General features: G+C 59.6%; 2 protein-coding genes across 2 annotated transcripts; one reads left to right on the top strand and one right to left on the bottom strand.

Annotated features, from left to right (window-relative positions):
- The first annotated feature begins 685 nt into the window (after nt 1-685).
- Nucleotides 686-11,851, top strand: ITPKA (inositol-trisphosphate 3-kinase A). Its single transcript, XM_084904748.1, has 7 exons — nt 686-1,636; nt 9,565-9,661; nt 9,737-9,953; nt 10,100-10,304; nt 10,648-10,749; nt 11,030-11,101; nt 11,194-11,851. Exons 1-7 carry the CDS (start codon nt 845-847, stop codon nt 11,395-11,397), a joined length of 1,689 nt encoding a protein of 562 aa, XP_084760874.1. The 5' UTR covers nt 686-844; the 3' UTR covers nt 11,398-11,851.
- Nucleotides 11,852-12,415: 564 nt separating this feature from the next.
- On the bottom strand, nt 12,416-18,746 carry LTK (leukocyte receptor tyrosine kinase; the record flags this gene model as incomplete). The annotated part of the gene is given in 7 exon segments (XM_084879719.1): nt 12,416-12,659; nt 12,661-12,729; nt 14,610-14,663; nt 17,014-17,041; nt 17,937-18,089; nt 18,512-18,549; nt 18,736-18,746. Coding segments are annotated over 7 exon segments (597 nt in total).
- Nucleotides 18,747-23,204: the final 4,458 nt, after the last annotated feature.

Raw genomic sequence — 23,204 nt, 5'->3', positions numbered from 1 at the left:
GGCCCTCCTTTTCTCTCCTGGGGCGGTCCTTGAACCCTGGCTGACTGAGGGAGATGGAAAAGAAACTCCTCCGTTGGTCCATCAGCACCAGGGGCAGCCTGGAACCTCTCCCTCACAGCCCCCACCAGGCACCAGGCACCCGGTGAGGGATCCTCACTGTGACATTTGGGGGGAGACAGCAAAGGCTATGAGATACTGAATTCTACTCAGTAGCCTTGCAGCTGACTCCTAATGTGTGAAGTGGCCAAAGACACCCCCCCACCTCCAGGGACGCCACCCAGGAGCACATGGCAGCGCATGGAACACTTCACCGCCATCCCCAGTCTTCCCAGCCTCCCAGCCCAACTCTGTGCGTCCGTGAGGTTTTCCCAGTCACACGCAAAGGGAGGTGAACCTGAGACTGGCTCTTTCCACCACCCACGCCAAAACCATTCTGACGTCTTAGAGGTCTCACACCTTCCACTTGATTTTATTCTGACAGCAATCCGTGAGGCGGACAATCCCTTGAGGAGGAGAATCAGCAGCTCAAGGAGAGGAAATGACTTGCTCACAGCCACACGGCGGGCTCCAAGCCACAGACTACAGGAGGAAAGGGGCAGAGGGGCGCGCGGACCCCACCAGCCAGCGCCGGGCGTGCAGCCCGGGACCCGCACGTGGAGGAGCCAGGCCCCGCCCCGGCCCTGCCCTCCGCCCGCCCGGAGTTTGACGGCCCGAGTCTCGGCTCTTCCTGGGACCAAGTTTCCACCCAGGCGGGCGCACGCCCTGGGGTGAGGCTCTTGGCAAAACCCATGGCCTTGAACTCTGTGCCGAAGGGGCGCGGGAGGAGGGAACCGGAGACGGGCGGATGGAACGCGGAAAGGAGGGAGGACTTGGGGGTGCAGCGGCCCCTCCCGTCTCCTCCGGGACGGACGGGCGGACAGAGGCCGCGAGAGCCCGCAGCCCAGGCCCGCGGGGAGACCTCTCCGCCGCCGGGCCCGGGAGGCCCGCGCTTTCCGGGAAAGTGAAAGGAGGGGCGGGGGGCGCGGCCGGGGCGGGGCGCGGGCGGGCGGCGCAGGCTCCGCCTCGGGCAGCTCCCGCCCGGGGCGCCCGGCGTCTCAGTCCCCGCCGCGCCGCGGGCTGGTGGGCGCCGCCGCGGATCCCGAGCCGGGCGATGACCCTGCCCGGGGGCCCGACGGCCATGGCCGGGCCGGGCGGCGGGGCGCCCTGCAGCCCCGGGCTGGAGCGGGCCCCGCGCCGGAGCGTCGGGGAGCTGCGCCTGCTGTTCGAGGCGCGCTGTGCCGCCGCCGCCGCCGCCGCCGCCGCCGGGCAGCCCCGGGCCCGCGGCGCCAAGCGGCGAGGCGGGCAGGTCCCCAACGGGCTCCCGCGCGCGCCCCCGGCCCCGGTGATCCCGCAGCTGACGGTGACCGCCGAGGAGCCGGACCCCCCGGCCAGCCCCGGGCCGCCCGCGGCGGAGGGCGCCTGGCTCCCGGCCGCCGGCTCCGCGCACCTGCAGCAGCCGCGCCGCCTCTCCACCTCGTCGCTCTCCTCCACCGGCTCCTCGTCGCTGCCCGAGGACTCGGAGGACGACCTGCTGAGCGACAGCGAGAGCCGCAGCCGCGGCAACGTGCAGCTGGACGCGGGCGAGGACGCGGGCCAGGTACGGCCGCGGGGCGGGGCCGGGGCCGGGGCGCGGGGGCCAGCTCCGCGCTCGCAGGTCCGACTCCGGCCCGAGGTCCCCCGCCCGGGCTGGTCCTCCTGCCCGGGGGGCGCAGGAGCCGGAGAGGGCCTCCCGCCTGGGCAATCTGTACCCCCTTTTCCACGGGCGGTTCGCGGGCCGGGCCCGGGGCGTCTAAGGAGGCGAGCGCGGAGGATCTGCCCGGCCGCGGGACCGGGGGGCGGGGAGCGGGGTCCGGGCCTGCGGGCGGCGGGGGGACTGGAGAGCTCGGAGGGCCTGCCGGCCCCGCGCATTCTCGGGGGGAGGGGGCCGCAGAGCCGCTCGCTCCCGCCGCCCCCTCTCCGCGCCGCGGCCGCGCCCGCGCCCCCGCCGTTGCCACGGTTTCCCTCCCTGAGTGGGAGGGAGCGCGCTCCAGGCTCAGCGGAGCCGCCGTCTGCTCCGGCGCCCGCACCCGGCGGGGCCGCGGGAAGGAGGGGCGCGGGGCGGGGGGCCGCCTCCCCGGCTCCCGATGGCGGCCGCGGGAGGGGAAACTGAGGCCGAGGGGGCGTGATCCGCCTGTGGGTCGCCGCCCCTCGAGTACTCCGGGCCGGGGTGCGGGGAGGCCCTCCCGGTGCTGCCCCTGCGGGGTGTGCGGCGCCCCGGAGAGCCGTCCTGCGCCCCTTGTTCAAACGGAGGCAAATACTTTAAATAACTCCGGCGGCGCCGAGGAGCTGCTCCAGATCCGCGTTATGCAAGCGGCCCTACGGCGGAGGGCGCGGCGGAGGGCGCCCCGCGGCTCCGGGCTCCGGCTCCCCAGCGGGGCGCGCCCCGGGGGCCCGGGCGCAGCGGGGAGAGCGGGGCGCGGCCGGCCTGCGGGGCCCGCGCCGGGACTGGGAGGGGCGGGAGACGCTAACCACCTGCATTGCTTACCCCCTGAGACTCACAGTTCCCAGAGGGCGGCATGGTTTGTGACACGAAATAAAAAACCAAAAAGTATCTCAGAATAGATTACTCCTGCTGCCGGGTAGGTAGGTGCGGGGAGGCCCTCTCTGGTGCAGCCCGGCCCCAGCGGGAGGCGGTGCCGCCGGGGTTCCGAGGAGGCGGACTGTGGGGCCGGGAGAGGTCTCCTCCCTCCCGCCTCCTCGGCCCACGGCTCCCCGCTCCGTCCGTGACCGCGGAGAGGCGGGCCCACGGGGGCAGCCCTGTTCTCTCCAACGGCCGTGGGCGGAGGCGTCCCGCGGCCCCAGCCCGGGAGCCCCGTGGGCAGCGGCCGCCCGCACTCGGGGCGTCCCCGCTGCGCCCCGGGCGCCTGGCCGCCTCCCCCGCCCGGGCCTCGCCGCCCGGACGGAGCGGCAGCAGATGGCCTCTCCAAGGCCCTTCCAGCTCCAAGGCTGCGTCTCCCGGGCCTCCCAACCCCCAGCCGCCGGGCCTCCCCGAAGGCAAACAGCCACGGCGGCGGCAGATAAGCGGGGGCTGTTGACAGAGGCCTCCTGCGTCCGCGTGGAAGGGCCCGGCGCGGACTTTGCCTCGCGGCCGGTGGGAGCGGCACGGCGCGCCCGCCAGGCTGCCTTCGGGCTTCCCCGGGCAGGAGCAGAGCCCACGAGCTGCTGGCCTTAAGGATGCCCCGGGGAGAAGGGCTCGGTGGCAGAACTTAGGAGCTCGCGGGCGCCAGCCCCTTGCAGTCAGGCCTGGGCGGGAACCGGAGCAGCCAGAGCAGGAGGTCGGGAAGACTACCTTGCCTCTGCCTGGCACATGCGTCCTTCCCCTTCTCCTCCTAGGATCCCCCAAGAGCCTGGAGGCCTTGCTCCCCGCAGGGTAGTTGGGGCTGGACAGCCTCCCTCTCTCCCTGGGCCTTTCCTCCCATATAGGGAACAGTCAGGGAAACCTATACAGGCGAGGGAAGGGGGAGTGAGGGGCCTACCCCCAAGGACAGCTGCCATGAGTGTATTCTTAGGCCTTCCCCCGCCTCGTAACACAATTTTGGGGTGTTGCTCTAGCAGAAGAGAGGGTGTTTGGCTCCTGTTCGTTTGTTTCTCTTCTCTCGGTGCTCCAGGATCGGTAAGGAGACCTGGATGCCGTCCGTCCCGTCCTGGGCCCAGAACTCCCACACTTCACTGTTCACTAATTATAGAGCAGAATTTAGGTTAACTGACTTCCCATTTATAAAGCGAATGCCCTGGGGAAGGGGAAGTCGTGGGTCACTTATACCTTAGTGCAAATGATTTTATAAATTTAAACTGATTGCTTTCACCACCACTACCACGGGGAGTGCTAGTTTGATAGGGCAGTGGCAATACGGGAGGGGGTTGGGCTGGCAGAGCTTCAGCCAATGACTGAATGGCTGGAGGCAGGGAGCGGGAGGCAGGGAGTATGGGGATGATCACCAAAGGCAGAGCGAAGGGTCCATTCTGGCAGAAGATACACTGAGCTGAGTACTGATATGACATAAGAAGCAGGAATCCTCCGGGCTTCCAAACAGAGCTTAGATAAAGGCCAGTTGAAGGTGTGTCTAGCAAAGCCCTGCCCAGAGAGAGATACTCTAATACAGCTCCAGGAGTGAGGAATTGCCAGAGGGTCCTCCTGTGACTTCGTTAAAGACATGGGTCAGTCTCGCCGAGACCGGTTTGGCTCAGTGGATAGAGCGTCGGCCTGTGGACTGAAAGGTCCCGGGTTCGATTCCTGTCAAGGACATGTACCTTGGTTGCAGGCACATCCCCAGTAGGGGGTGTGCAAGAGGCAGCTGGTCGATGTTTCTCTCTCATTGACATTTTTAATTCTCTATCCCTCTCAATTCCTCTCTATGTAAAATCAATAAAATATATTAAAAAAAAAAAAAAAGAAGACATGGGTCAGTCTCATGGGCTTTTGCCCCAACATGAGTTGTGGTTCCCCAGTCTTCTGTGGGGATAGGCTGGGCCAGAGGGTGCTGCTTTGGCCCTCTTTTCAGGTAGATTTCACTTTGTAACATAATAAACCTGCTTTCTGAGACACATACAATAAAAGCCTGACATGCTAAAGAATATCTTCCCTGCTGTTGTTCATGTGCCAAATCATCACCCACCCACCCAAGAATGTTTCACATGCTTCATATATATATATATATATATATATATATATATATATATATATGATTTTTTAGAGAGGAAGGGAGAGGGATAGAGAGTTAGAAACATTGATGAGAGAGAAACATCAATCAGTTGCCTCCTGCACACTCCCTACTGGGTATGTGCCTGCAAGCAAGTACATGCCCTTGACCGGAATCGGAACTGGGACCCTCGAGTCCATAGGCCGACGCTCTATCTACTGAGCCAAACCAGTTAGGGCTCACATGCATCTTATTAAAAAATATATTGTTATTGATTTCAGAGAGGAAGGGAAAGGGAGAGATAGAAACATCAATGATGAGAAAGAACCATTGATTGGCTGCCTCCTGCGTGCCCCCTATTGGGGCTTACGCCCACAAATTGGCATGTGCCTTGACTGGGGGTCAAACCTGTGACCTACTGGTTTATATATTGACGCTCAACCACTGAGCCATGCCAGCAGGGCAGGATATGTTTTTAGTGAGTTTTAAAATATATATTTTATTAATATATATATATATATATATATATATATATATATTATTGATTTTTTACAGAAAGGAAGAGAGAGGGATGGAGAGTTAGAAACATCGATGAAAGAGAATCATCAGCTGCCTCTTGCACACCCCCCACTGGGGATGTGCCCACAACCAAGGTACATGCCCTTAACCGGAATCGAACCTGGGACCTTTCAGTCTGCAGGCTGATGCTCTATCCACTGAGCCAAACCGGTTTCGGCTAGTGATTTTTTTTTTTTTTTTTTTTTTGAGAGAGAGATAGACAGACAGACAGACAGACATGGATGTGAGAAAGAAACACAGGTTGCCTCCTGTATGCACCCTGACTGGGTGTCAAACCTGCAACCTTTTGGTGTATGTGATGATGCTACAACCAACTGAGCCACCCGGCCAGGGCAGACATATGCATCTTTATATGCATTATGTCCTGGGGGAGATACCAGGTAGCTCCTTACGATGGAAGACGGCAATGAGTTCCATGACACTTGTATCCACTCCTTCCATGTTTCAACACATCCATTACTGGCAGGGGAGCTAAGTCCTGTCATACCACCTGAGGAGGTGGCTGGGAGGGCTCAGTGACATACTAGGTATTAAAGCCTTTGTAACCTGCATGACTAAAACCAGCCTTTGTCTTTGCTGCTCTCAGCCGACATGATCCTCTCATAATTGTGGTGGTAAGGGTAGATGATGCTCCAATTTTACATCATCTTGGGAGCAAGTTGATGCTGTGTTATCACATATCAACCAAGTGGCAGTATTCCTGGACTGCAGGTGCTACGTCCTCTTCTACCAGCTCCACCTCTATCTTCCGCCCCCCTCCCTGCCCCCACGCGATCGCAGAGGAGAGAACGGCCGTTCTCCCAGCTCATCTGACACAGGCTGATTCCCTCTTCTACTGGGGCGGCTACAGAAATAGCTGTTCCCTCTGATTAACTCCATTCTGGTCCCACTGCCCCCCACCGTCTGCCAGGAGGCCCCTAAAGCTGCCTCAAGCCCCACAAGTAACCTCATTCTTTTGGCTGAAGGCATCCAGCCAACAGAGAGGGGCCTCCTGGCAGATAGTAGTGTTTCCCCAGTGATCAAAGCACACCACTCTGTGGCTGCAAATTGCTCCACCTAGTACACAGCTCTTTCTACAATAGCACGGAGGTCCCATTTCCCCCAAAGGGGTGGTAGCATGGACTTTGGGACCTGCTGGGGCAGTTGGGACGTAGGGCTGGGAGATAGCTTAAACCAGGGACTGGGAGGCTGAAGGCAGGAAGTGAGGGCATGCTAACACTTTGAGCCTCAATTTCTTCCTATAAAATAGCAATACTGCCCTGGCTGGTTTGGCTCAGTGGATGGAGCGTTGGCCTGCGGACTGAAGGGTCCGGGGTTCAATTCCAGTCAAAGGCATGCACATTGGTTGCGGGCACATCCCCAGTGGGAGGTGTGCAGGAGGCAGCTGATTGATGTTTCTGACTCTCTATCCCTCTCCCTTCCTCTCTGTAAAAAAATCAGTAAAATGTATTTTAAAAAAATAGCAGTACTGCCACCACCTCATGCACTTGCTGTCCGTCCGTGTGCATCATTATCATGATTCTCAAACTGAGAGTGGGAGAAGAGAGTAGAGGGTGGTGCCGCTGAATGCACATGGCACATACATCTTCCTGGGATTTTATTTGAAGATTTGGAGGTGGGAGAGTTTATAATAAAACTTGGATTGTCATGCAGCATAATGCAAGCCTTGTAGGTATTTAAAGAGTGAGCAAGGAGTTTTGAAAGGGCTGTCATGCTTCTAGTGGGTTGCTTCTGGCTACACCCCTAGATCTCTGGGGATTAGACACGTGATCACACCCCACCGTGCCATGTAGGGACTGCGGTAGCAATGCTGTCTTGTGGAGGCTGCGAGGTGCCTGGCATACAGAGGCGGTCAGTGAATGGCGGCTTGTGCTATGGCAGCAGCTACATCTTCCCAGAGGAAACAGGCTCACACAGGAAGTTCTCACTTGGACTCGGCTAGACCACTGAACCCACTCCTGACTCCCCTCCCGCGCTCTGTCACTAGCCCCATCCCCGCCACTCGGGAAAGGGCTTCCTGGTCAGCAGCCTTCCCCCACTTAGACCACCACCCCGTTCTCCCTCTCCCTCTGAGAACTCTCTAGTCAGGGAGGCTGGATTCCTGGTTCCAGCCCTGTGGAGGCACATGTGTGGGAGCACACGTGTGGGAGCACACCTGTGTAACGCATCTCAAAGCAGGCACCTGGGGGGAGGCAGCAGACACACCGTTTGGGTGAGCAAACCTGTGCGCTACAAACCTGCAGACACAGGAATGGTGGGTTTGGGGTGGAAGAGGAAAGGTCCGGAGAGTGAGACGCTCTCAGGATTGGGTGGAGGCCAGAAGCAGTGGTCATGAGGCAGGAGGTTCATCAGAACCCACCTTCCCCTCTCAGTTACCTTGAAGATAACAGCCCCTCAGCCCGGTATTGCATTTTCTTTTTTTTTTTCTTTTTTTTCAATATATTTTATTGATTTTTTTACAGAGAGGAAGAGAGAGGGACAGAGAGTTAGAAACATCAATGAGAGAATCATTGATCAGCTGCCTCTTGCACACCCCCTACTGGGGATGTGCCTGCAACCAAGGAACATGCCCTTGACCGGAATCGAACCCGGGACCCTTCAGTCCACAGGCCAACACTCTATCCACTGAGCCAAACCGGTTTTGGCTGTGTTGCATTTTCAAAGCTCAGGCTTCTAGGTCCAGATGAGGACCAAGGGTGCCCCTGGGTCTTGCTAACTGGTGAGGAGTGATATGGCACCCAGGGAGAGCAGATGATTTGGGGAAACCTCAAGCCATCATTCCTTCAGACCCAGCCAGGCTGGCCTCCCTGCCCTGGGCCTTTGTCAAGATTAGTTTCTGTGATTGTCTCCCTAAACGAGAGGAACCTGTGGTCCCAGAGTGAATGCATCAACAGTCCATATTTGGGGCGTGCTCTCTCCTTCCACGTCCTCTTTCCCCACGGGCAGCGAGCGTCTCCTAGACGCTCAGGGACCCGTGAGACCTGTAACCAGGGAGTGATGGGCGCCGCCTCTCATCAGGGACGAATGCCCTGAACCTGTCCCCAAGGAGCCCTTTGCTCTGACTGCCACGTGAGCTGACAGCAGCTCCATGTTGGCTCACCTTTTCCGCCATTCCCTTTCTAGGAACCACAGCAGCCTCTTTCCTGTTGCTCCTTCTATCTGTCCTAGGCCCTTCCTTGTTTCACTGTCCCCAGCTTTGTTAAACATCTTCTCAAAGTAAGTTTAAAAAGCAATCCAGTCCAGCTCAGTGGCTGAGTATCAACCTATGGAGCAGGCGGTCACAGTGTGACTCCATGGGAACATGCCTGGGCTGCGGGCTTCATCCCCAATAGGGGGCGTGCAGGAGGCAGCGGATCAATGATTTTCATCATTCATGTTTCCATCTCTCCCTCGCCCTTCTTCTCTGAAATCAATAAAAATGCATTTAAAAAAAACAATCCATATTTGTCCAGCTTCTGCTTCATGCCAAGAAATGAGGTTAGGGGAGAAAGTCAGTCACTTTCAAGCCTCGTTTACTATTCATAACACAGCGAGAGCAGTTATCTCCCCATTTTACAGATGAAGAAACTGATGCTCAAAGGCTTGTTTTTCAGGCCCCCAAATATCCTGACACATTGATAGAATGCAAGTTTTTGGTCCTACCCCAGACTTACTCAGAATTTTCCTATGGTAAACCCAAGAACCTGCATTTAAAAAAAAAATTTTAAATTGATTTTTTATAGAGAGGAAGGGAGAGGGATAGAGAGCTAGAAACATAGATGAGCAACAGACACCATCGACCAGCTGCCTCCTGCACACCTCCCACCGGTGATGTGCCCACCGCCAATGTACATGCCCCCGACAGGAATCGAACCTGGGACCCTTCAGTCCGCAGACGGACGCTCTACCGCTGAGCCAAACCGGTCTTGGCAGAACCTGCATTTTTTAACAAGGATGGTCAGCAGTTGATTCTCACGCTCACAAAAACCTCCGACAGAGCAGACACCGCTTTTGAGGGGCAGAACTGTATGTAGCACAGACCTGAGCCTTCTGACGCTAAGCCCAGGGCTCTTTCCAGCACATTTGAGCAGCTGGCTATCTGCCCCCACCTGTGTGTCTCATTGCCCACCACACAGGCGCACGATAAAGTGTCCTGAACGAATGAATGAACCGTGGGACCCTAGCTGCTTGCGGTGGGGCGCGGCTGGCTGAGTCCCGGTCCTGAGGAGGGAGGGCTTATGCATCGATGAGATGCTGGACCTGCGGGCTCCGACCGTGTTGCTTTCAGAAAAGCCACTGGCAGAAGATCCGGACCATGGTGAACATGCCCGTCCTAAGCCCGTTCAAGAGGCGCTACGCCTGGGTGCAGCTGGCGGGGCACACCGGTGAGCAGGGCAGGGGTGGGGCTGGGCTGGGGAGGGGAGGGCCGGCCTGGCGGCCGTAACCGGCGCCGTCCGCAGGGAGCTTCAAGGCGGCGGGCACCAGCGGGCTGATCCTGAAGCGCAGCTCGGAGTCGGAGCGCTACTGCCTGGCGCGGCTGATGGCGGACGCGCTGCGCGGCTGCGTGCCCGCCTTCCACGGCGAGGTGGAGCGCGACGGCGAGAGCTACCTGCAGCTGCAGGACCTGCTGGACGGCTTCGACGGCCCCTGCGTGCTCGACTGCAAGATGGGCGTCAGGTGCGGCGCTCTGCGGGCGGGGCGGGCACCGGGGCGGGGGGGGGCGGCGCGGGCACCGGGGCGGGGGGGGGGGGGCGCGGGGCGGGGCTCCCCGGTCCGGGCTGAGTCCGCTCAAGCCCCGCGCGGCCCCCGCCTCCGCCCCGCAGGACGTACCTGGAGGAGGAGCTGGCCAAAGCCCGCGAGCGGCCCAAGCTGCGGAAGGACATGTACAAGAAGATGCTGGCCGTGGACCCCGAGGCGCCCACGGAGGAGGAGCACGCGCAGCGCGCCGTCACCAAGCCGCGCTACATGCAGTGGCGGGAGGGCATCAGCTCCAGCACCACGCTGGGCTTCCGCATCGAGGGCATCAAGGTGGGCCCGGCTCGCTCTGCTCTGCACAGCCCGCCGCCCCGCGCCCCGGCCCTCCGCCCCGGCCCCCCGCCGCCCTCCACCCCGGCCCCCCGCCGCCCCAGCCCCAGCCCAGCTCCGCCCTCCGCCCCGGCCCCCCGCCGCCCTCCGCCCCAGCCCCCCGCCGCGGGGTCAAACCTTCGAGTCCGCCCCCCCCGCCCCCCGCCCCTCTGAACACGCGCCCTCCGCGGCGGCCTCGCCGGTTCCGGGAAATGTGTCCTCCCACGTCCGGGGAGACCCCGCTGCTCTCACTGACCCTCTCCCCTGGGGGGCACGGCCCTGACGCCTCCTGTCCCTCCCCCTTAAGAAAGCCGACGGGTCCTGCAGCACAGACTTCAAGACCACGCGGAGCCGGGAGCAGGTGACCCGGGTCTTCCAGGAGTTTGTGCAAGGGGACGCGGAGGTGCTGGTGAGTCCGCGGCCGGGCACCCGAGCACCCTGGGCTGCGGGGCGCCGGAACCCGGGGGCGCTCCAGCCGTCCTGGCTAGGGCCCTCGCCTCTGTGACCCCTCCCGTCGTAGCATCTGATCACGTTGTGTTGTAATGTTTACGTTTCTTCCCTTCTGTCCTGCGCGCCACGTGAGGGCCTGTGTTTCCTGCACGGTGTTTACCCAGCAGAGCACGAGTCCCGACCCCTAATGTCAGCACAAGCTCAGTCATGTCCGTTCCTCTCCCTCCCACCCCCTCCAGAGGAGGTATTTGAACCGCCTGCTGCACATCCGGGACACCTTGGAGGTCTCTGAGTTCTTTAGGAGGCACGAGGTAAGGGGGGTCAGGTTCCCGGTCGGTGTGTGTGTGTGTGTGTGTGGGGTGTCCCCGGAAAGGGCCGCGGTCTGACCTGGTGGGTGTTGCAGGTGATCGGCAGCTCCCTGCTCTTCGTGCACGATCACTGCCATCGCGCGGGGGTGTGGCTCATCGACTTCGGCAAGACCACGCCCCTCCCTGACGGCCAGACCCTGGACCATCGCAGGCCCTGGGAGGAGGGCAACCGCGAGGACGGCTATTTGCTGGGGCTGGACAATCTCATTAGCATCCTGGCCAGCCTGGCCGAGAGATGAGGCTAAGGAGCCCCTGTCCCCGCACAGACCCGCTGGTCTCACAAACGGACCTGCAGCTTTGTCCCCGCTGTGCATGCTGGGAAAAGACAAGCCCAGAGGTTGGGTGGTTCATAGGGTCCTGTAGGACCGGGTGCCAACCACTGTGGGGCGCACTGCACGCACCAGGGCTGTTTCCCATACAAACCCAAGAGGTCCCAGAGCCGATGACACTACTTTAGGGGGTGGGGGTAGACTGTGACGATGGGCATCTTCCTGAGTCCAGTCATTCTGAGGGCGCGCTGTGCTTCTCAGAGAGGTGAGAGAAAGAATTTTACTCCACAGGCGCTAGATCTATTGATCTAGCCTCCCCACACTACAGTGGACTCCCCTCCCCAATAAAACTCAAAGACACCAGCTTTGGTGACTCAGACTTCATCTCCTCCCCTTCTGGTCCCCTCTTCCTCAGTTCCCAGTCATCTCTAATGTTCACTCAGATCACTGGAGGATTTGAAAAGAGTTCTTTTTAAAAAAGAAAATGTATTGATTGATTTGAGAGAGGGTGAGGAGGGGGGGTTGAGGAGGAGGAGAGGGGGAGAGAGAGAGATTGTTTGTTCCACCCATCCATTCATGGGTTGCTTCCTGTATGTGCCCTGACCAGGAGCCAACCAGCAACCTTGGTGCATCAGGATGACACTCCAGCCAGCTGAGCCACACTGGCAGGGTGAGAGAGCTCTTCATTAGGGTTATCTGCAGGGCTGTGGACTGCCCAGATGAAGGATACTCAGAGGGGGGGGCAGTCCAGCAAAGGCTTCCTGCAGGAGGCAATTTCAACTGGCCACCCACATCTGGGGAAAGGGGGGTGGCTTCTGCTCTGCCCCAAAGTTCACAGTTTGGGAGTGGCTATGCTCTTCCCCGGGAGGCCTGGGGCTGGTTTCCAGGATGGAAAGTCCAGAGGTGCAGGCCAACCTTGAGGCAGGCCCAAGCATGCAGTGCTAACTGGGGTGGAGGTGGGGGAGCAGCTTCTGGAATAACAAGCCACCTAGAAGCCTGGGGAGGAGTGCAGGGAGGAGCCACTGCTAGCCCCAATGCCTGTGTCCTCACTCTCAGGACCCCTTGGGGCCCAGCAGCTATAGATGGGATTCCAAGGTTGGAGTCCTCTGGAATTGGGGGGCTTGAGGCCAGAGGGCAGCCAGCTCCCTTCCCAGCTCTTGAAGTTCTTCAGACTCAGTTCCTGGGCCTGTGGGGATCTTAGACCCTCCAAAGGCCTGCTCCCCAGCCCAGCAGCCCTTCCTCTTCCTGGGCCCTAGCTCCAGGGGCAGAGGTGAATTCAGCACAGCGGGAGGAAGGGAGCATCTCAGGGGAAGGGAGCACAGCGGGGATGGGAGCACAGCAGGGGAAGGGAGCATCTCAGGGGAAGGGAGCACAGCGGGGAAGGGAGCACAGCAGGGGAAGGGAGCATCTCAGGGGAAGGGAGCACAGCGGGGGAAGGGAGCACAGCAGGGGAAGGGGGCACGGCGGGGGAAGGGAGCACAGCAGGGGAAGGGGGCACGGCGGGGGAAGGGGGCACGGCGGGGGAAGGGAGCACGGCGGGGGAAGGGGGCACGGCGGGGGAAGGGAGCACGGCGGGGGAAGGGAGCACGGCGGGGGAAGGGGGCACGGCGGGGGAAGGGGGCACGGCGGGGGAAGGGGGCACGGCGGGGGAAGGGGGCACGGCGGGGGAAGGGGGCACGGCGGGGGAAGGGGGCACGGCGGGGGAAGGGGGCACGGCGGGGGAAGGGAGCACGGCGGGGGAAGGGGGCACGGCGGGGGAAGGGGGCACGGCGGGGGAAGGGGGCACGGCGGGGGAAGGGAGCACGGCAGGGGAAGGGAGCACGGCGGGGGAAGGGGGCACGGCGGGGGAAGGGAGCACGGCAGGGGAAGGGAGCACGGCGGGGGAAGGGAGCACGGCGGGGGAAGGGAGCACGGCGGGGGAAGGGAGCACGGCGGGGGAAGGGGGCACGGCGGGGGAAGGGAGCACGGCAGGGGAAGGGGGCACGGCAGGGGAAGGGGGCATGGCGGGGAAGGGAGCACGGCGGGGGAAGGGGACACGGCGGGGGAAGGGAGCACGGCGGGGGAAGGGGGCACGGCGGGGGAAGGGGGCACGGCGGGGGAAGGGGGCACGGCGGGGGAAGGGGGCACGGCGGGGGAAGGGGGCACGGCGGGGGAAGGGGGCACGGCGGGGAAGGGAGCACGGCGGGGGAAGGGGGCACGGCGGGGGAAGGGGGCACGGCGGGGGAAGGGGGCACGGCGGGGGAAGGGGGCACGGCGGGGGAAGGGGGCACGGCGGGGGAAGGGGGCACGGCGGGGGAAGGGAGCACGGCGGGGGAAGGGGGCACGGCGGGGGAAGGGAGCACGGCGGGGGAAGGGGGCATGGCGGGGAAGGGGGCACGGCGGGGGAAGGGGGCACGGCGGGGGAAGGGGGCACGGCGGGGGAAGGGAGCACGGCGGGGGAAGGGAGCACGGCGGGGGAAGGGGGCACGGCGGGGGAAGGGAGCACGGCAGGGGAAGGGGGCACGGCGGGGGAAGGGGGCACGGCGGGGAAGGGAGCACGGCGGGGGAAGGGGGCACGGCGGGGGAAGGGGGCATGGCGGGGGAAGGGGGCACGGCAGGGGAAGGGAGCACGGCAGGGGAAGGGAGCACGGCAGGGGAAGGGGGCATGGCGGGGAAGGGAGCACGGCAGGGGAAGGGGGCATGGCGGGGGAAGGGAGCACGGCAGGGGAAGGGGGCATGGCGGGGAAGGGAGCACGGCAGGGGAAGGGGGCATGGCGGGGAAGGGAGCACGGCAGGGGAAGGGGGCACGGCGGGGGAAGGGGGCACGGCGGGGGAAGGGGGCACGGCGGGGGAAGGGGACACGGCGGGGGAAGGGGGCACGGCGGGTAAGGGAGCAGTGGGCCGTTGTTTTATGGCCTCCCTCCCAAGACAGGCTGGTCAGGGCAGGTCACGGACACAGCTGAGTCCAGTAGTGAAAATGCCCGAAGATGCTGGTAAAACTAGGGTGGAGTTCAAGCTGGTGCTGCCAACACTGGGCCATGACAGGGAACCGGGGGAGAAGTGGGGGTTTGTGCTCAACCAGGGCTGTGAAGGACCTCCTCCCAGGCAACGCTCTATGCTCAGTGGCCCTGGACAGACACCCTGGGAGAGGCTGGCCGTTAGTCCAGCTCTGGCCATGAAGTCTCACTCCTCCTGGTTGGTGCCCAGGGCAGGGCATGTAGCCCAGGGAGTTCTCCCATAGCAGCACCCCAAAAGATCTGCATCATGAGTGGGGGGAACCTAATGAACCCATCAGGCACAGCCTCCCTTTCCCTCACACGAGGTGCCCAGGGCAGGGCAGGGGCGGGTGTGGTATCACCAGGACTCTGTCTGGGATGTGGCGATGCCCTCCAGCAGGGGTCTTCAAACTACGGCCCGCGGGCCACATGCAGCCCCCAGGGGAGTCTGATCCAGCCCGCCAGGTTTTTTGGGCAGTGAGCGCAGCCGAGGTGTTACAGTAGGAATTAGTAGTTCATATAGTCCGGCCCTCCAGCTCTCTGAGGGACCGTGATCTGGCCCCCACTTTAAAAAGTTTGAGGACCCCTGCGAAGGCGCCTGGGGCATCTTCTTGTCGGGCAGCAGAGCCTGGCAGCCCTTTAGGTAATAACTGCCTCTATCGGAGGGAGGAGGGAGTGATGAGTTACTCAAATCACAGGGGGCTGCTGGGAAACTCCCTGAAGCAGCAGCCTTCTCCACCTCCCCACCTCCCCACCTCCCCAGGTGTAGATATCTGTAGCCACCCAGAAGCCCCCATCTTGGCCACTCAGCTGGGCCACTGCCGCTCAGCAGACGGTTCCTGGCAGCAATGTCCCTGCAGGGTCGGGAGGACTGGGGAACTCAGAGTCTCCTCTCTGATCTACCTTCATAGAAGTTGTGTGGAAGGTCTCTCTGTTGGGGGCGGGGCAGTTGGGCTAAGTGCTCCCATGAACCAGTATGACTCCTGACCTGCCAGTCAAGTGGAGGCCCCAGAGGGAGATTTCCCTCCCGGTAGTGCAGCCCCGGGTTGTGTCCTGGGCCGGCTGGAGCAGGTCCTGCGTGGCCAGAGGTGGTGGCTGGCCCTGGGCTGGGCAGAGGGTGCCTTTGCCGTGAAGGTTTGGCACATGTGGGCAGGGTCTTTAGAGGGACCTGGGGGCCGGGAGGAGGATCTTAGCAGGTGTGGCGGCTGCGCCTCAGGAAACCATGTCCCCTCCAGACATCAGCTCCAGCAGAATGAGGGGAGGGCGGCCGGGCTGAGCTCCACACAGGGCGCAGCGTTCTGAGGCTGAGCTTGCTGGCTGGTGGTGCTGTCCCATCGCCAGCAAGGGAGGAACGGCGCTGTAGGCTCCACAAAACTGCAGGGGACCTCGGGGTCCCTAGACTTGCTACCTCTTAGCCCCATGGTGTGGAGAGGCTGTTCCTGCAGATTCTGGGTGCCTTCCCCACAGCTCCCACATGGCCTCCGGCCCAGGGGCACCCCATGAGGCAATCCCGCTGGCCCTGAGGAGAGCGGAGGAAAAGGCCACCGAGCTCCTGAGCTCCCCCGGCGCCAGGAGAGCGGGTTGGCCTTCGCATCAGCAATTGTTTCTCTCTCCTGGAACCCGCTCTCCCAGCCCCAGCCAGAAGCCCCTCCCCCTCTCACCTTGATGGCCACCTGCAGGGGGCTGGGATCCCCATAGACCTCCCAAAGGCATAAGGGCCCAGGGCTCTGTGTGAAGACAGAGGGAGTGGGTGGCTGAGCCCGAGGAAGGGTTCCCGAGAATCTAATGTCTCTTTATCTCCTCCCTTCTCCCCGCTCCTGGCCGCGCTGGCATGGAGGGCCTGGGCTTCCTCTACAGCAGTGTTTCCCAACCTTCTCTCATGATGAGAATCACATGGTGGAGTTGTTCAACTACAGATTCCTGAATCCCAACTAAGAAGTGCTAAACTAGAATTTTTGGGAACATATAGGTAAAATTGTAGTTTGGGATCCCTGAATCCCAACTAAGCTTAGAGCACTAGTTAAGCATACAATTTTACCTATACGTTCCCAAAAATTCTAGTTTAGCACTTCTTAGTTGGGATTCAGGAATCTGTAGTTGAACAACTCCACCAGGTGATTCTCATCATGAGAGAAGTTTGGGAAACACTGCTCTCCAACATGGCATGTTCCCAGGTGTAAGCCCCGCAGAGGCTATGTTGACTGGCAAAGAGCCCAGGCAGAAGAGAAGGCAGGTATGGGGTCAGGGTGGGGGTGGGAGTCTATATGAGGTCTACCCTCAGGTCCTTGCTGACACCCTGAGGTGGAGGCAACCCCGCTCCAAAGGAATCATGCCCGGGGTTCCTGCCATCCCAGAGCTTAGGGGTGACCTCTGGCCCTGGATAAGTTATTTTCTATTTTGGAGCTTCTCTGGCTTCTACACAAGGTTTTTGGGCCAACAGCTGCTCTCTAGGGTCTATAATTCACCAGGGAGTGGGATGGGGGTGGGGATTCAGAGTGCATAGGGTCCCAGAAGGAGCAGGAGGACTCACCTGAGCAGAGGGGCCTTGTTTGGAGAAATCTCTCCCTAAGCCCTGGGAGCAGGGGCAGGACTGGGCCGGGCCAAGCCCCACCTGGCAGCAGCAGGGGTGAGGGGCTGGCCTGATGGTGGAAGGTTAAAGCTTACTCAGCTGGAGCTCAGGGCCTGGCAATCCTGCCCCCAATCCTGCCACTTCTCATGGTTCACTGAGGGTGTGGGGAACAACGGCACACTCTCTCTGCCCAGCAGCCCACCCTGCTTTGCCTCCTCCTGCCCAGGGCACCTCCACAGATGCCCTTTACGGCAAATGTTTCCCCCTGGGCCTCCCAGCTGCTTCTCTCCCTGGAACCCCAGAGGAGTTCGCCATTGCTCTGCTGAGAGGAGGGGGTCTGGAATCAGCCATGTCTGCCCCCGAGACCCCACACAGCTCAGGGGAGCGGTGGGCAGCCTTGAATCAGCCATGCTTGCTGAATGATACGAACCCAGAATCAGGACCCACACACATAGGAGCTCAGTGTAGGAGCTGCCACCACCGCCACTAACGGAACCAGAGGGCCTGATAGGGGGGCAGGTCTAGGAAGAAAGAGAGACACCTCCAGTGGGAAGCTCCTCTCTGCCCCTTTACCCCAGGTTCTAGCCTTGCCTCCAGACTCAGCTCAAATGTTAGCTTTTCCAGGATGCTTTCCACTTATCCTAGACAAGCACAACCTGTTCCTCCTGAGAACCCTAAAACACTTCACATCCCCCATGGCAAATGTCATATAGACATAGATGATATAGATATAGATATAGATATAGATATAGATAGATATATAGATATAGATATAGATATGTATATGTATATAGATATAGATATATAGAGATAGATTCATATAGATATTGTAGATAGTGACCCTCCCACACTAGACCACTAGACTACATGCTCCCTGAAGGCAGAGCATGCACTGATGCATCTCCACACCCAGTATCCTCCTCCTCCTCCCAGCCCGTGGCCCCTTAGGCAGTGCCAAAACATACGCATGCAGGTGACGTTATTCACAGCTAGCTTCATGCCCTCTGAGCACATGCATTTGACCAACCAGAGCTCTGCCTGCCATTGACAGTCTTTCAAAAGGCAATGACTGCAATTGAGGTGCAGTTGGCTCTCCACTCCTCCGTGGTTCTCTGTGACTATGAGTAAAATAACTGATACTGCGGGTGAGGGAGGATGAGGTGGACTGGGATCGGGCAGGTGGGACACACATATATGCCTTTGCCAGCCACATGTTTAATTCTAACCCTGGACCTTGGAACAAGGGGTGGCACCAGGTATTTAAGGGTGGACAGGAGGTCTTGGGGGACTTCTGTCAGGCCTGCATACTCTCTTTCCTAGAATCCTTGAGCTTGTGGGTATTTGAGGAGAATTCATAGCAAGGAGATACTTGACAAGCACCCAGAATGCCTCATACTAGCATCAAAACTGACAGCCCAGTTCCCAAATATTTCTGTGCTGTGCAAGAAGTAGGTAGTTCACAGTTCAGAGTTGCTGGCTCAGATAGGAGTGGGCTTGGGATGGAGGAAAAGGCTGAGGGGTGGGTGGCAGAGGCTAACACCTGCCAGAGGCTGCAGGCAGAGCTCAGCCCCGGAAAAACTGAAAGTGATGGGTTGGGGGGGGCTGCAGCTGCCTCACTGCTGGGAAGGCGGCTTATGAACCTGGGAACCTGGAGTCTCCCAGTGGAAGTCCCAGCATGGCCTCCTCTTCACTAGCATTACAGCACAGATGCTGCCGTTCACAAGTGGGAGCCAGGAGCCACGGAGGTGGCGAGGGAGGAATCACCGGTGGCCCATCTCTGGCTGGTGGGTGTTATGGGGTCGAACCCTGGGTTCAAAATAAGACCACCGGAGGCTGATGATTAATTAAAAAGCAGGCAAAGATGTATTGAAATATCTGGCCAGGATAGACGCGAGAGCACCACACGCAGGTGGTCTCCGCGCGACTGCACCGTTTCAGGGGTAGGCAATTCCTTTTATTTATTTATTTTTTAAAATATATTTTATTGATTTTTCACAGAGAGGAAAGGAGAGGGATAGAGAGCTAGAAACATCGATGAGAGAGATACATCGACCAGCTGCCTCCTGCACACCACCCACCGGGGATGTGCCCGCAACCAAGGTACATGCCCCTGACCGGGATCGAACCTGGAACCCTTGAGTCCGCAAACCGACGCTCTATTCACTGAGCCAAACTAGTTAGGGCTCCAGATTTTCTTATCCGGGGACTCAGAGCCTCGGGTCGGTTTTGAAGAGATGGGACACCGGGTTTGCACACCCGGCCCCGGCTGCTTGTGGGCGGGAACAGGCTCCTGGGGACGGGTCACTGGGCGGCGACCACGGCCACCCTCCCCCGAGTTCCCCGGAAAGAGGGGCAGACCAGGTCCCCGGCTGCAGAGCACCCTCAGAGGCCATGTGGCGCACGTGGCATCCCCCCCGCCCCCCCCCCCCCAATAACCCGCAGGCGCACAGGTTACCGCACACCTCTATGCCTCCCCGCAGTCCCAGGCCCTGCCCCCCTGGCGCCGCCACATCTGCGTGACCCCGTCCCCACCGCCCCCGTCCCCACCGCCCCGGTCCCCACCGCCCCCGTCCCCACCGCCCCGGTCCCCACCGCCCCCGTCCCCACCGCCCCGGTCCCCACCGCCCCGGTCCCCACCGCCCCGGTCCCCACCGCCCCGGTCCCCACCGCCCCCGTCCCCACCGCCCCGGTCCCCACCGCCCCCGTCCCCACCGCCCCCGTCCCCACCGCCCCGGTCCCCACCGCCCCCGTCCCCACCGCCCCCGTCCCCACCGCCCCCGTCCCCACCGCCCCCGTCCCCACCGCCCCCGTCCCCACCGCCCCCGTCCCCACCGCGTGCTGCCGGCTGGGGCCGCGCTGTGTGCGGCCGCGCTGTCCGCTGGCCCCGCAGGGGAGACCCGCCGAGCCCCTGGGTGCCCGGGAGCGGGGAGGGAGGGAAGGGCCGTAGCGCCCGCCCGATCCAGGTGGGATGGATGGAGGAGGAAGGGAATGGCGGAGGGCTGGCTCCGCCGCTAGGCCAGTCGGTGTCGCTGATGTTCGTGTCCTGGGGGTGGAGGGTGGAGGTGAGGATGGCAAAAATGGAGCCTGGGACTAGGAGCTGGAGGGGAGAATGACTCCTGAAAGGTGATAGGGAGACAGCGAGGTTGGGAGAAAGGGCAGAATGTTAATGGAGGACAGGAGATGGAGAGAGAAACCTTTCTCCCTGGCCGGTGGTTTAGTGGTTAGCGTCCCCCGCTGACCAAAGGGTCGAGGGTTGGATTCCCTGTCAAGTCATTGCAGGTTCGATCCCCGCCTCCCCCCCCCCCCTCCTTGGGGCACGTCTATATTTATATCGTGCTCTCTCCCCCACTTCCACTATCTAAAAATCAGTGGAAGAAATATCCTTGGGTGAGGATTAAAACAACAAAAACACTTGCCCCTCAAGGCCACGCTCCTAACCCCACCAGCCAGTGTACAGCGCCTGGAAGCCAGCCAACCCAACTTTGGTGGCCACCACCCTGCACATTTCTCTCCTAGAGAGCCCCTCCTAGTGAGTGGCTTGGGAGTCGCACTCAGCTCGGTCCTGAGGCCCCAGGACCTGTACAGCTTCCCAAGCTGAGTGATCAGGACCCTAGGATTCATGCATGCACCGCCCACAAGGTTTTTTTTGTTCTGTTTTGTGTGTGTGTGTGTGTTTTAAGTAATGAATGTCCCCTTTTACCTTTTTTAATATATTTTTTATTGATTTCAGAGGAAGGGAAGAGATAGAAACATCAATGATGAGAATCATTGACGGGGAATTTCACGCTCCCTACTGGGAATTGAACCAGCAACCTGGCCATGTGCCCCTGACAGGAATCAAAACCAGGACCCTTCAGTCCGCAGACCAATGTTCAACCCACTGAGCAAAACGGGTTAGGATCCATAAGGGTTTGAGGCCTCTGAGGAACCATTGGGAACAAGTCTGTGGAGATCACCATCCCCAGCCTAGGAAAACCCTCTGGCCAGACAGTTCCCTGACTGCCGGAAAGCTCTAACCCGCAGCTGCGAGTCATAGCAGAGGGGGCAGGGGCTGCCATCACCAATTCCCCCATGCATTTAGGGTTGCTGGCTCAGACCCAATCAGAGTGGATAGGGCTAGATGTAGATACAGCAGTGACTTAGTAACAGCCCCAGCCACTGGCTAGTCACTACCTGGTCCTAAAGCCGACCTGGCCACCCCCAACTCACACCATGGGTAAGTAGTCAGAGAGGTCCCCAAGGTGGAAGAACCTTGCAAAGCCCCACACAATGGCTCTAACTCTCAAGCCACTGGTTGTCCCAGGGAATGGGGTGGCTATCATGTAAGATCGAAAGTTGCTGGGACCGGTTTGGCTCAATGGATAGAGCGACGGCTTGGGGACTGAAGGGTCCCGGGTTCGATTCCAGTCAAGGGCATGTACCTTGGTTGCAGGCATGTACCAGTAGGGGGTGTGCAAGAGGCAGCTGATCGATGACTTTCTGACTCTCTATCTCTCTCCCTTCCTTTCTGTACAAAATCAATAAAATATAAATAAAAAAATTAAAAAGAAAAGAAAAGAAAGTGTCCCACTCTTTTGAAGCAGGATCTTGAAAAGTGGAGAACCACACCCCAGGCACCCCATATGGGGCTTCTAGGTCTCTCGTCAGGAGCAGTGGGGTGTATGAGTACACTGCATTGGTAGTGGCCACGGTGATAACATACGGAAAGTACTTTTAAAAAATATATATCTTTATTGATTTCAGTGAGGGAGAGGGAAACATCAATGATGAGAGAAAATCGTTGGTCAGCTGCCTCCAGCACGTCCCCCACTGGGGATCAAGCCCGAAATGCGGGCACGTGCCCTTGACCGCAATCGGACCTGGGACCTTTCAGTTTGCAGGCTGATGCTCCATCCACTGAGCCAAACCAGATGGGCAGAAGTGCTCCTTAAACTGCCCCAAGTAAGGCATCAGCACTTGCCATTACTTGTGATGTAAGACTGTACCTCCCAACACCCTCAGAACCAAGGATCTCCAGTTCACCTCATACAATTCCATTACCCGTGTTAACTCTGCAAAACTTTAGTGTGATGGTGTGAAAGTCTGACATCAGATCTGAGTGCTAGCACTGTGCTAGCTTCTCTGGCCAGCGGGTGATGGTGTAGTCACACCTGTCTGAGGCAGTTTCCCCACCCCCTGTAACAATCAGAGGAAGGAGAACTGCTCTGCAAATCACAGGCATCCTAAAACTGTGAGGGCCATTCAGCCTTCAGACAGTTTTGTATCTTCCTCATTCTTTTGCACAAAGTACTAATTTTTTAGGCTGAAGCATATATTTCATATAAAACAGTGGAAAACGAAGCTCTAGTAGTTAGGTACTTGGTACAATTCTCCGAGTGTATACTGCCAGATGTAGATACAACAGTGATTTTGTAAAAGCTCTGGTGCCTAGGCCTATATAACTCTGTAGATATCCCACTGTGAGGTCACAGAATTTCCTTCGTAAGGTGTCTGTGAGCCACTGGTTCTCAAGGGGGATGGAGCCTGGGCAGCAGCATTAGCATCCCCTGGGAACTTGTTAGAAATGCAAATGTCACCCTAGACCCACTGAGCCAGAAACACTGGTGTAGGGCCCGACAATCTGTTTTAACACATTCTCCAGGTGATTTCTGTCATACGGTAAGCGTAGGAATTACTGCGGATAAAGTGGTTGCTTAGTAAAACATATTGTATAATACTGTGTTCAGCAACTGCATTTATGGGGACTGGGTTCCACCTACTGACAGGGCACACCATACTCATTCTGATGACCTGTAAATACAATGGTAAGTTATTCCACATAACAAATGACAGCTTGTGTTAGAAACTCTCAAAAGAAAGAGATGAACCAATGAACCAGAGTTTGTTTTGAGCCACTCCTCAGCTTTGCCTACCACCAATTCAGTCCATACGGAAGGGGTGTCTGTAGAACAGTGTAAAGGCCGAATGGTGTGACCCACCAGATTCCTAGGTTGAAATCTAAACTTCACTCTGAGGGTCTGTGGAGGTGGGGCCATTGGAAAGTGATTAGGATCCCACCTTGTTGGGTAGGATGCCCTTACAGAGACCTCCTTTGTCCCTTCTGCCATGAGAGCTGTCCATGGGCAGGATGCAGGCCTCACCAGACACCAAATTTGCCAGCACCTTGATGTAGGACTTTCCAGCCTCCAGAACCGGGAGAAATAAATGTCTGTTTATAAGCCACCCAGTCTATG

This window comes from Pipistrellus hanaki (assembly GCF_964339955.1).
Source record: "Pipistrellus hanaki genome assembly, chromosome: 1".
Lineage (NCBI taxonomy): Eukaryota > Metazoa > Chordata > Mammalia > Chiroptera > Vespertilionidae > Pipistrellus > Pipistrellus hanaki.
Note: the sequence above shows the minus strand (reverse complement) of the source record. Positions and strands in the feature narration are given on the sequence as shown.